The 13489-nt window shown below is 49.1% G+C and overlaps 1 protein-coding gene and 1 pseudogene across 1 annotated transcript in view; both read left to right on the top strand.

The window, feature by feature from the left end:
* Positions 1 to 3277, top strand: part of LOC148431242 (oocyte zinc finger protein XlCOF29-like) — a 43194-nt pseudogene extending 39917 nt beyond the window's left edge.
* The window catches only part of LOC148431240 (uncharacterized), a 157425-nt gene that overhangs the window by 86623 nt on the left and 57313 nt on the right, over positions 1 to 13489 (top strand). The window contains 1 exon segment of the mRNA XM_088466168.1: positions 3689 to 4024. Coding sequence (XP_088322294.1) covers positions 3689 to 4024 — 336 coding nt within the window.

Genomic DNA, 13489 nt, shown 5'->3' with positions numbered 1-13489 from the left:
AAACAGACCACGACTACTACCTTCTCAAGGACTCAAAAAAAACATTTAATAAAAGAAAAAATTGAAAAACACTATTCACTCCAAAGTAAACAGTTATTCCTGAAAAATTCCAAAATATCTAGAGTCATTAAGTCCACGTGGGTTGGTCGTATCCATCTTGTAGATCCACATCGTCTCTCTTCGTAGTAGTGCTTTTGCATGACTACCACCCCGTGCAGGGGATGCGATCCAATAGTTAATCATACATCTCCGTGTAGCTAAAGGGTGCTGTGCACTATAAAAGTGTTTCGCCACCGGTGTGTCTGAGACACAACTCTCAATTTCTACCCAACTAGAAGACCTATGGTTAGCTATACGGTCACAAAATGGGCAAATGGCCTTGCTAACATACATCAATTAACATGGGCAACTCAAATTATAGATAACATGGTTGGAGGTAGAAGTTAAACTATATAGAATCTTTAACTGATGTCCCATATGTGGATGATATAAAATTTCACTAGTAAGCATTCTTCTGCGGGTGGTACAGCCAATACATCTATATCATCCCATTTTGTGAGACTTGAGGCACGTAGTAGGGTTCTATAATGAGCATACAGTAGTTATGGGTGCAAGAGGAGATTCCTCAAGTTGTGCCCTATTTATAACTAATAAGGGATGCCGGGTCCATGGCCACAATCGGCCAATGTTGCATTATGGACTGACTCTATGGTAATTGGCAGTAACTACAAAGGGTTTGTCCAAATCTTTCTTCCTCCTCATATTGTCATCTTTGATAATAGTCTGTGCTTTGGCGAGGCACAGTGAAAACGACAGAGCTGTTGTAACTCCATTGGGTAAAGCGATTGGCCATATAGTTGAGTTGTTCCTTAGAGCTCTCATGGTATAAATCGTAACATCTAAAAAAATCAATTTGATCAATAAGAGCATTCATAGTAAATCTGATTGGTGTATCAAGCATATTCATGTATACCAACATGATATTAAGCTCATCCATGGTACCCCACCAAACAAAAATCCATCATCAATGTAGCAGCAGCAATAAATAAGACTATCTCCAAATCACGGGATAATATGCATCCATGTAGAATTTTGCATATTATGGCACAGTTTTGCTGCCCATCGCAGTTCCCGCTACTTGGAGATAATATAGTTGACCGTATTTGAAATAGTTGCAAGTTAGAGTTCGTTTGATTAGTTGTATCAAAAACTCAACGGGGGGATTTTCTATATGTGATCCAACCAAAGTATTTCGAATGGCATTGATACCCTCCCCCATGGGGAATAACCATATATAAGGTTGATGCATCCATCGTTACCAACAAAGTGTTTACAAATTTTGGTAACGATGATACCTTCAATGAAATCTTTGGTGTTTCTTACAAAACTATCTGTATTTTTAAGACAGCTGGTGAAAATTTTAAATACTGTGTGACATGAGAGAAAAGAGAGTTCCTTGCCAAAATAATTGCCCTTCCTGGTGGATTTATAAAAGATTTATGTATCTGGAAAATCAGTTTTTAGGAACTCATACTCACCCTGATCTAACCACCATTGTTCAAGTGTCATCTAAGCTTCTTTTTTTTTTGAAGAGGATGGCTGGACCACCTCGTAATTTCTGGTACGTCATCTGGTCGGACAGCTGTCTTTTTACTTCAGCGTCATAATAAATGGTACTCTGTACAACAACAGCTCCCCCCTTGTCTGCTGGTCTAATTGTAATCTGTTCATTCTTTTTTAGGTTACTCAATGTAAATCTTTCCCCCTAATTAAGATTGTATCTCACCTACTTACATTGCTTGGTAGACCTTTAGATATTTACTGTTACAGTTCCATCTCACCACTTCAGTAACATGATCCTTCACCTCTATAGTATTGCATCACTGTTACAGTAAGACATTACCCTCCCTCACCTGTGTACTAACATATCCCACTCCCTCACCACTGTAGTAACACATTATCCTTGCTCACCTCTGTAGTAACACATTTCCTTCCCTCGCCCGTGTTGTAACACATTTGACATTCCCCTCCCACACCTGTGTAGAAAAACAATCCCTTCCTCACACATGTTGTACCCTCATTCACCCCTACAGTAACTTATTCCCCTCCCTTACCTCTGGAGTAACACATTCCCTTCTCTCACCCCGTAGTAACACATTTGACATTTTCTTCCCTCACCTGTGTAGTAACACGTTTCCCTCCCTCACCTGTGTAGTAAAACATTCCCCTCTCCTACCTGTATAGTAACACTTCCCCCTCCCTCACCACTATAGTAACACATCCCCCTTCCTCATCTGTGTAGTAACACACCCACCTCTCTCATCTGTGTAGTAACACATTCCCCTCTCACTGCTGTTGTAAAAAAAAATTCTCTCACCGCTGTAGTAACACATTCCACTCCCTCACCCATTGTTGTAACACATTCCTTTCCTTCACCCCATAGTAAAACATTTTCCTCTCTCACCTGTGTAGTAACATATTCCCTTCCCTCACTATACAAACCAACTGCCGGTGATGTTTGGCAGCACTTGGGGTGACAGTTGGTGTTTTAATCCTGAACTGTGCTGCAGCCACGATGAGTCAGTGACTCATATATTACACTCATGTGCCATCCAGTAACACGTACATCCTCCTTTCGATCAGATTACAGCATCCACATGATGGGGCATGAACTCCACAAGCTTTCTGAAGTATTGTGCAGATAGTGTACACCGGGCCTCCTGAGTAATAATCCACAACTCTGTAATATTCACCAGTGGTGGAAACCTGCATCCCACACATGTTCTCTTGGGTTCAGGCCCAGCAAGCAAGGGGCCATCCTATGGTGCAAAACTCAAAGGAAAGCTCCTCCAGCCATAATATTGTGGCTACAGATCTGTACATTGGAGCATTGTCCTGCTGAAAGAGCCTCTCCCATCTGAGTGACTGCCCCTACTATCAAGCCGTATTACACAGATAGCCTATATATAGTAAATCAATTGAGGAATATATTATTTAATGCTAGATGGGGTGTCATGTACTGGGAATGGAAGCGGCTATCACTTTTCTGGCACAAATATATAGTTATATCTATCGATATCAGTGTATTTTGGTGCCAGTTAATGATTTATATATTACCCCAACATCTGCCCATTTCCTGGTATTTTGGGGACATTTCACCATAGTCTGTATTGTAAAATGAATCTTGTGGGCAGACATTTATAATTCCATATATGTAATTTATTCCCAGCAGATGGATGTAGGATCCAGAATGTCTCAGAGGATCATCTCGTTATAACTCAAAATTGTGAAATTGAGGATGGTGACATCACCCGAGATTCTCCAGGAGAAAACCCAGTTACCCCAATTATACATCCAGTATCTCACAGTGCAGATATATCACCTGATCATGGGGAATGTTCTCCTGATAACTCAGATATTGGTGCATCTGTTACATCTCGTACAGTAGATAAAATATTTACCTGCTCTATATATGCCAGATGTTTTACACAGAACACAAAGCTTATTACCCATCAGCCAGGTGAGAGGCCATTTCCATGTTCTGGGTGTGACAAATGTTTTAAATATAAATCAAATTTAATTACCCATGAGAGAAGTCACACAGGTGAGAAACCATTTCCATGTCCTGAGTGTGGGAAATGTTTTACACAGAAATCATATGTTAATAAACATCAGAGAAGTCACACAGGTGAGAAACCATTTCCATGTTCTGAGTGTGGGAAATGTTTTCCACTACAATCACATCTTCTTAGACATGAGAGAAGTCACACAGGTGAGAGGCCATTTTCATGTTCTGAGTGTGAGAAATGTTTTAAACAAAAATCACATCTTGTCAGACATCAGAGACATCACACAGGTGAGAGGCCATTTACATGTTCTGAGTGTTGGAAATGTTTTAACCAGAAACATGACCTTGTTAGACATTTGAGATATCACACAGGAGAGAAGCCATTTCCATGTCCTGAGTGTGGCAAATGTTTTGCACAAAAATATGAGCTTGTTACACATCAAAAAAGTCACACAGGTGAGAAACCAGTTTAATGCTCTGAGTAAGTGGAGATACTCAGGTGACACTTTGTATATTTGTGAGAATATTTATCCAAAGAATAGACCTCAGTAAGCATAGTATTTCTTCTGTCACAGGATCTTTACTGACCTCTTTACATTTCTTTTTCGTTATGGTGTCATTTCAGTTACTAAATAGTTGTGCATTTGTTAATTTTCTTCTGAAACCTGAGACCTCCATTTATGGAAAGAGGAGTTCAGGTACGCACAGGAATGTGAGGCTCTAAATGGACATTTTAGACCTCATTAATATAATAATATTAGCTCCCAATTGCATCTATACACCCACGGGTCTCAACCTAATTGTGAATGCCCAGGTGAGACACAGTCACTACCATCAGTTGTAAGTCATGGGTGTAAGATATGGCCACCGTAAGTCATGGGTGTAAGATATGGCCGCCGTAAGTCATGGGTGTAAGATATGGCCGCCGTAAGTCATGGGTGTAAGATATGGCCGCCGTAAGTCATGGGTGTAAGATAAGGCCGCCGTAAGTCATGGGTGTAAGATATGGCCGCCGTAAGTCATGGGTGTAAGATATGGCCGCCGTAAGTCATGGGTGTAAGATATGGCCGCCGTAAGTCATGGGTGTAAGATATGGCCGCCGTAAATCATGGGTGTAAGATATGGCCGCCGTAGGTCATGGGTGTAAGATTTGGCCGCCGTAGGTCATAGGTGTAAGATTTAGCCGCCGTAGGTCATGGGTGTAAGATTTAGCCGCCGTAGGTCATGGGTGTAAGATTTAGCCGCCGTAAGTCATGGGTGTAAGATATGGCCGCCGTAAGTCATGGGTGTAAGATATGGCCGCCGTAGGTCATGGGTGTAAGATATGGCCGCCGTAAGTCATGGGTGTAAGATATGGCCGCCGTAAGTCATGGGTGTAAGATATGGCCGCCGTAGGTCATGGGTGTAAGATATGGCCGCCGTAGGTCATGGGTGTAAGATATGGCCGCCGTAAGTCATGGGTGTAAGATATGGCCGCCGTAAGTCATGGGTGTAAGATATGGCCACCGTAGGTCATGGGTGTAAGATTTGGCCACCGTAAGTCATGGGTGTAAGATATGGCCACCGTAAGTCATGGGTGTAAGATATGGCCACTGTAGGTCATGGGTGTAAGATATGGCCACCGTAAGTCATGGGTGTAAGATTTATCCGCCATAAGTCATGGATGTAAGATATGGCCACCGTAAGTCATGGGTGTAAGATATGGCCACCGTAGGTCATGGGTGTAAGGTATGGCCACCGTAAGTCATGGATGTAAGATATGGCCACCGTAAGCCATTGGTGTAAGATATGGCCACTGTAGGTCATAGGTGTAAGATTTAGCCGCCGTAAGTCATGTGTGTAAGATATGACCATCGTAAGTCATGGGTGTAAGATATGGCTGCTGTAAATCATTGGTGGAAGATATGGCCACCGTAGGACATGGGTGTACGATATGGCCATCGTAAGCCATGGTGTGTAAGATATGGACACCTGAGAATCACTTGTAGTTACTCAGAGATATAACAAAGAAAGAGGCTGTCACACAATTGTCATTTTGAATAGCGATATTCTCATACAGGCTGCATTGTAAATTTGTTTTTATGACTCCTCCGACCTCACTTTATATTTGGACTTTTTTTATTAAATATGTTTGTCTATACCGGTGCTAGATGTGTATGTGTATGGCACAACCGGAGGGGGTTTGGTGTAATGGCATGGCTGTTTCCGGGAAGGTCCAAACATGATGGAGGACAGACCATTAGGTAACAGATACCGCTCCGCTGCGGGTTACTTATACAGTGGCATAAAAAAAAGTTTATGCCCCCTCCTGATTTGTTCTATTTTTGCTATTTGTCACATGCAATTGTTTCAGATCTTGAAACGAAATTAAATATATGATCAGGACAACCTGAATAAGTCCAAAATAAAATTATAATTTTGTTTATTGAAGGAAAAAAGTTATCCAACGCCTCTATCGCCCATGTGAAACATCAATTGCCCCCCCTCAACTTGATAACTGGCTGTGCCATCTTCAGCAGCAACAACTGGAACCAAAACTACTCCAAGAGCACATCAAATACTCACCCTGGAAGTGACAAAATAACCCAGATGGACATCTGAGGAACTGCAGGCCCCGCTCACCATTTGTGGTTCCACCATAATATACAGATTGTGTAGTATGCATGGGAGTGTAGCAAGGCAAAATACCACTACTAACCAAGAGGAACATAAAGGATCTAGAACAATGAAGTGTGACAAATATGCAAAGATTGAAGAAATCAGGAGAGGGGACTGTGCCTGGATGACCTCACCCCGCCAAATGAACACAGATAATTTAAATCACTGACCAGAGTAGAGGATGGTTCCTTGTTCCTGAGTGGCCTTGCGTCACGACTCCTAGGGATTCACTTTCAGTAACCGCCTGTTACTGACTCCACCCACCACGCAGTGGGCAGATAACTTTCTACCACCACCAAACTTCTACGACTGGCACGTTGAACCACTTACCTACTCCCAGGCTCCTACCATCGGCACCTGGCATCTGGAACCACTTACAGTATTTCTGGGTATGTGTGTGGGCACCTCCTGGTTGGTGTCAGCTAATTCCCTCACTATGGACCAGTCTCTGCAGGGGAGCTGGCAGAGGGCTTTAGCTAGGAGACACTGGGCTCAATCCAGAACAGCTGGAGAAACTAAAAATGATTCATCATTCTAGTTGTCATAGGATACAGCAGAGGATTCGTCTTGAAAGCATGATGTGTATTACCTGATGTCTTGCAATAGACAACTCTCCCTCACAACAATCAGGATAGTAATCACAGCCTACAGATGTGACAGAAGTACAGTCCTTCCGGATGTTCAGAGGATACACACTCAGGGCTCACAGGCTCTGTCTTTATCCCGTTCTCACACACCATACCACAAGGGGTTAGCGCCCACCCTGGGTCCCATAACCAATCAAGCTAAGGGCATGAGACTTCTAGGACTTGTATATCAACCAGCTTTCTCACAAAATATCAATAAATACATTTCCAAAGGAACTAAACTACAGTCAGGTGCATAAATATTGGGACAGTGACAGCCTCTAGTCACCACCACAATGGCTGTGTAATGAAACAAACAAGATGTGATTTACCTGCAGACTTTCAGATTTAATTTGAGGGTAATTACATCCATATCAGGTGACCGGTGTAGGAATTACAACGGTTTCTATATGTGCCTCCCACTTTTTAAGGGGCCAAAATATGTATGTAGGTCATATGTACCAGACCACCCTCTGTGGGTTTCAAGTGTAACATTTGATGACCGAAGCTAGTTAACCCCTGCACAACTACAGCTTCTTATTCAAAATGACAAAATGTGGTGCCTGTGCCCGTGCCCACTTTACTGCCCTATTTATGCCCAAATCCGTGTTGTGCCAGGGAAATAACAATTGAAAACTGTGTAAGGGACATAATTCTTTACTTACATTGTGTTAGTTTAGTGATATAACTTTATTTACATGTTTTAATATAACATTTTCTGAATAAGAAGCCAACTTCAGCCTCGTAATGACTCTCAGGTTCAGTTCGCTAGACCTGGAATTGTAAGTCCCATAGAGTCCTGTATGACGTCACACGGCCACATGTACCCGGTAATACACGATTCTCTGGGGGCTGTCCTTTAGGACCGCTTGCGGCGTCTGACTCGGCCAGTAAATATGGAAGATGTCACCTCGGGTTTGCTGTGCGGTCTGTGTCCTCAGGTACTGGGGTGGGTGGTAGTTTCCAGGTCTCCAGTATAAATCAAGGGAACCGGCTTCCGTGTACTTAATGCCGGGATGAGCAGTGATGACCAGGGGCACAATGAGGCTGCTCACTGACCTCCCCCGTGATGGGGCTCTAATCAGCTCCTACCGCAAGTCACTTAGTGTTAGAGCTGTCTGGCCCCGGTATAGCTTACAGCCTGGTTACTGTACAGTGGTTTGGCCTCAGTTACTGTCAGCGATCAGGGCGAACTTACCACCACCAACTACCCTTCTCTTATTAATATTAACCTTAGCTGGGCACATTCAGCATCTGATAACACCCCCCCATACCGGGCAGACCCATCTCACCCCCATACAGGGCACAGCTATACCCCCCATACCGGGCACACCTATCACTCCCCCATACAGGGCACAGCTATACCCCCCATACCGGGCACACCTATCACCCCCCATACCTGGCACACCTATCACCCTCCCATACCGGGCACACCTATCACCCCCCCATACCGGGCACACCTATCACCCCCCCATACAGGGCACAGCTATCACCCCCCATACTGGGCACACCTATCACCCCCCCATACCGGGCACACCTATCACCGCCTATACCTGGCACACCTATCACCCCCCCATACCGGGCACACCTATCACCCCCCCATACAGGGCACAGCTATCACCCCCCATACTGGGCACACCTATCACTACCCCCCATACCGGGCACACCTATCACCCCCCCATACAGGGCACACCTATCACCGCCTATACCTGGCACACCTATCACCCTCCCATACTGGGCACACCTATCACCCCCTCATACCGGGCACACCTATCACCGCCTATACCTGGCACACCTATCACCCTCCCATACCAGGCACACCTATCACCCTCCCATACCAGGCACACCTATCACCACCCCCCATACCTGGCACACCTATCGCCCTCCCATACCGGGCACACCTATCACCCCCCCATGCCAGGCACACCTATCACCACCCCCCATACCGGGCACACCTATCACCCCCCATACCTGGCACACCTATCACCCTCCCATACCAGGCACACCTATCACCGCCTATACCTGGCACACCTATCACCCTCCCATACCGGGCACACCAATCACCCCCCCATACCAGGCACACCTATCACCACCCCCCATACCGGGCACACCTATCACCCCCCATACCTGGCACACCTATCACCCTCCCATACCAGGCACACCTATCACCCCCCATACCTGGCACACCTATCGCCCTCCCATACCGGGCACACCTATCACCCCCCCATACCAGGCACACCTATCACCAGCCCCCATACCGGGCACACCTATCACCCCCCATACCTGGCACACCTATCACCCTCCCATACCAGGCACACCTATCACCGCCTATACCTGGCACACCTATCACCCCCCCATACCTGGCACACCCATCACTCCCCCATACAGGGCACACCTATCATCCCTTCATACAGGGCACAGCTATCACCAGCCCCCATACCGGGCACACCTATCACCCCCCATACCTGGCACACCTATCATCCTCCCATACCAGGCACACCTATCACCCCCCATACCTGGCACACCTATCGCCCCCCCATACCGGGCACACCTATCACCAGCCCCTACCGGGCACACCTATCACCCCCCATACCTGGCACACCTATCACCCTCCCATACCAGGCACACCTATCACCCCCCATACCTGGCACACCTATCACCCCCCCATACAGGGCACACCTATCACCGCCTATACCTGGCACACCTATCACCCTCCCATACCGGGCACACCTATCACCCCCTCATACCGGGCACACCTATCACCGCCTATACCTGGCACACCTATCACCCTCCCATACCAGGCACACCTATCACCCTCCCATACCAGGCACACCTATCACCACCCCCTATACCTGGCACACCTATCGCCCTCCCATACCGGGCACACCTATCACCCCCCCATACCGGGCACACCTATCACCACCCCCCATACCGGGCACACCTATCACCCCCCATACCTGGCACACCTATCACCCTCCCATACCAGGCACACCTATCACCGCCTATACCTGGCACACCTATCACCCTCCCATACCGGGCACACCTATCACCCCCCCATACCAGGCACACCTATCACCACCCCCCATACCGGGCACACCTATCACCCCCCATACCTGGCACACCTATCACCCTCCCATACCAGGCACACCTATCACCCCCCATACCTGGCACACCTATCGCCCTCCCATACCGGGCACACCTATCACCCCCCCATACCAGGCACACCTATCACCAGCCCCCATACCGGGCACACCTATCACCCCCCATACCTGGCACACCTATCACCCTCCCATACCAGGCACACCTATCACCGCCTATACCTGGCACACCCATCACTCCCCCATACAGGGCACACCTATCATCCCTTCATACAGGGCACAGCTATCACCAGCCCCCATACCGGGCACACCTATCACCCCCCATACCTGGCACACCTATCACCCTCCCATACCAGGCACACCTATCACCCCCCATACCTGGCACACCTATCGCCCTCCCATACCGGGCACACCTATCACCCCCCCATACCAGGCACACCTATCACCAGCCCCCATACCGGGCACACCTATCACCCCCCATACCTGGCACACCTATCACCCTCCCATACCAGGCACACCTATCACCCCCCATACCTGGCACACCCATCACTCCCCCATACAGGGCACACCTATCATCCCTTCATACAGGGCACAGCTATCACCAGCCCATACCGGGCACAGCTATCACCCCCCCATACCGGGCACACCTATCACCCCCCCATACCAGGCACACCTATCACCACCCCCCATACCGGGCACACCTATCACCCCCCATACCTGGCACACCTATCACCCTCCCATACCAGGCACACCTATCACCGCCTATACCTGGCACACCTATCACCCTCCCATACCGGGCACACCTATCACCCCCCCATACCAGGCACACCTATCACCACCCCCCATACCGGGCACACCTATCACCCCCCATACCTGGCACACCTATCACCCTCCCATACCAGGCACACCTATCACCCCCCATACCTGGCACACCTATCGCCCTCCCATACCGGGCACACCTATCACCAGCCCCCATACCGGGCACACCTATCACCCCCCATACCTGGCACACCTATCACCCTCCCATACCAGGCACACCTATCACCCCCCATACCTGGCACACCTATCGCCCTCCCATACCGGGCACACCTATCACCCCCCCATACCAGGCACACCTATCACCAGCCCCCATACCGGGCACACCTATCACCCTCCCATACCAGGCACACCTATCACCCCCCATACCTGGCACACCTATCGCCCTCCCATACCGGGCACACCTATCACCCCCCCATACCAGGCACACCTATCACCAGCCCCCATACCGGGCACACCTATCACCCCCCATACCTGGCACACCTATCGCCCTCCCATACCGGGCACACCTATCACCCCCCCATACCAGGCACACCTATCACCAGCCCCCATACCGGGCACACCTATCACCCCCCATACCGGGCACACCTATCCCCCCCCCATACCGGGCACACCTATCAGTGACAATGGAGCTGCTCCTCTGGGCACAGTGGGGTCACCAGCTGCCGCCGCATCTCTCCTGGGGGCCCCGGAGCCCCTCCCACCCTGACACTGCCTGTAACCCCGCCCCCGGCTCCGCCCAGCGCCTGACGTCAGGATAGTTATTCCGGAGATGAAGATCTATCTGTGCGTTCCACCTGACTTCCGGGTCGTGCGTTTCACCGACAGGAAGTAGTATAGTAATTTCTGGTTCTGTAATTTTCGAGACAACGCAGAGAGGAGACATCACTGTGTCCGGCTACCGCAGGTAATGTACCTACTATACAGGGGGAGCAGCCTGCGGTGCCGACTATACAGGGGGAGCAGCCTGTGGTGCCTACTATACAGGGGGAGCAGCCTGCGGTGCCGACTATACAGGGGGAGCAGCCGGTGGTGCCTACTATACAGGGGGAGCAGCCTGTGGTGCCTACTATACAGGGGGAGCAGCCTGTGGTGCCTATTATACAGGGGGAGCTGCCTGTGGTGCCTATTATACAGGGGGAGCAGCCTGTGGTGCCTATTATACAGGGAGAGCAGCCTGTGGTGCCTACTATACAGGGGGAGCGGCCTGTGGTGCCTGCTATACAGGGGGAGCGGCCTGTGGTGCCTGCTATACAGGGGGAGAGACCTGTGGTGTCCTACTATACAGGGGGAGCAGCCTGTGGTGCCTACTATACAGGGGGAGCGACTTGTGGTGCCTACTATACAGGGGGAGCGGCCTGTGGTGCATGCTATACAGTGGAAGCAGCCTTTGGTATCCTATATAGGGGAGCGGCCTGTGGTGCCTACTTTACAGGGGGAGCAGCCTGTGGTGCATACTATACAGGGGGAGTGGCCTTTGGCACCTACTATACAGGGGGAGCGTCTTGTGGTGCTTACTATATAAGCGGAGCAGCCTGTGGTGCCAACTGTACAGGGGGAGCGACCTGTGGTGCCTACTAAACGGGGAGCAGCCTATTGTGTTCTTCTATACAGGTGGAGCAGCCTGTGGTGTCAGCTATACAGAGGAAGCTGACTGTGGTGCCTAGTATACAAGGGGAACGGCCTGTGGTCCTACTAAACGGGGAGCAGCCTGTTTTGTCCTACTATAAAGGGGGAGGAGCCTGTTGTGCCTAGTATACAGCGGGAGAGGCATTTGGTGTCAACTATATAGGGGGAGCAGTCTGTGGTGCCTACTCTGTAGGGGGAGCAGCCTGTGGTGCCTACTGTACAGGAGGAGCAGCCTGTGATGCCTATTTTAGAGGGGGAGCAGCCTGTGGTGTCCTACTATACAGGTCGAGCAGCCTGTGGTGCGTACTATACAGGGGTAGCTGCTTGTGGTGTCCTACTATACAGGGGGAGCAGCCTGTGGTGCCTTCTGTATAGGGGGAGCGACCTGTGGTGCCTACTATACAGGGGGAGTGGCCTGTGGTGCCTACTATACAGCAGGAGCGGCCTTTGCTGCCTACTATAGAGGGGGAGCGTCTTGTGGTGCTTACTATATAAGCGGAGCAGCCTGTGGTGCCAACTACAGAGGGAACGGCCTGTGGTGCCTACTATGCAGGGGGAGCAGCCTGTGGTGTGTACTATACAGGGGGAGCGACCTCTGGTGCCTACTAAACAGGGAGCGGCCTGTGGTGCCTACTATGCAGGGTGAGCGACCTGTGGATTTCTACTATACATGGGCGTGGCCTGTTGTGCCTACTATACTGGGGTAGCGGCCTGTGGATTCCTACTATACAGAAGGAGCAGCCTGTGGTGCCTTCTATATAGGGGAAAGGCCTCTAGTGCCCTACTATACATTGGAAATGGCATATGTTGCCCTGCTATACAGGAGGAGCAGCCTGTGATGGCCTGTTATACAAAAAAGTAGCCTGTCATTATTATTATACAGGGGGAGCAGCATGGAGTGTCCTGTTATTATTATTATACAGGGGGAGCAACCTGTGGTGTCCTGTTATTACTATTTAGTGAGCAGTCTTTTGTGTACTGATATTTCAATACAGGGGGAGCAACCTGTGGTGTCCTGTTATTACTATTTAGTGAGCAGTCTTTTGTGTACTGATATTTCAATACAGGGGGAGCAGCCTGTGGTGTCCTGTTGT

This window comes from Taudactylus pleione, unplaced genomic scaffold, assembly GCF_031769625.1.
Source record: "Taudactylus pleione unplaced genomic scaffold, aTauple2 ptg002601l, whole genome shotgun sequence".
In the NCBI taxonomy this organism is placed as follows: domain Eukaryota; kingdom Metazoa; phylum Chordata; class Amphibia; order Anura; family Myobatrachidae; genus Taudactylus; species Taudactylus pleione.
This window is presented reverse-complemented; position numbering and strand designations above follow the sequence as displayed.